The 287-nt window shown below is 62.4% G+C and overlaps 1 protein-coding gene across 1 annotated transcript in view; it reads left to right on the top strand.

Annotated features, from left to right (window-relative positions):
- Positions 1-188: 188 nt before the first annotated feature.
- GRHPR (glyoxylate and hydroxypyruvate reductase) overlaps positions 189-287 on the top strand; it is a gene marked incomplete at its 5' end in the record, with an annotated part of 6964 nt that continues 6865 nt past the window's right edge. Inside the window, one exon of the mRNA XM_010162692.1 lies at positions 189-278. Within this exon, the coding sequence (XP_010160994.1) occupies positions 189-278 (90 nt within the window). The remainder of the gene's footprint in view (positions 279-287) is intronic.

The raw sequence follows: 287 nt of genomic DNA on the forward strand, positions 1-287 counted from the left end.
GAGGATAGCCCCCCCCCAGCTGCAGTGGAGAAGATCCTTCGGAGGAAGGGCTGAGGAGCCAAAAGTCCTTTTCCACATGGCACCACAGATACCTAGAAGAGGTGCAGCATCACCAACTTGACCAGAATGTTTGAGGTTGCGCCCCAAGGCCAGCAGCCTTGCCCCAGAGACCTGTGCTTGCCTTGCAGAGGGATCCGTGTGGGGTACACCCCCGACGTCCTGACCGATGCCACCGCAGAGCTCTCTGTAGCGTTGCTGCTGGCTGGGTGCCGCCGGCCGCCCCCGGG

The sequence above is a fragment of the Antrostomus carolinensis genome, unplaced genomic scaffold (genome assembly GCF_000700745.2).
Source record: "Antrostomus carolinensis isolate BGI_N321 unplaced genomic scaffold, ASM70074v2 scaffold17512, whole genome shotgun sequence".
In the NCBI taxonomy this organism is placed as follows: Eukaryota; Metazoa; Chordata; class Aves; order Caprimulgiformes; family Caprimulgidae; genus Antrostomus; species Antrostomus carolinensis.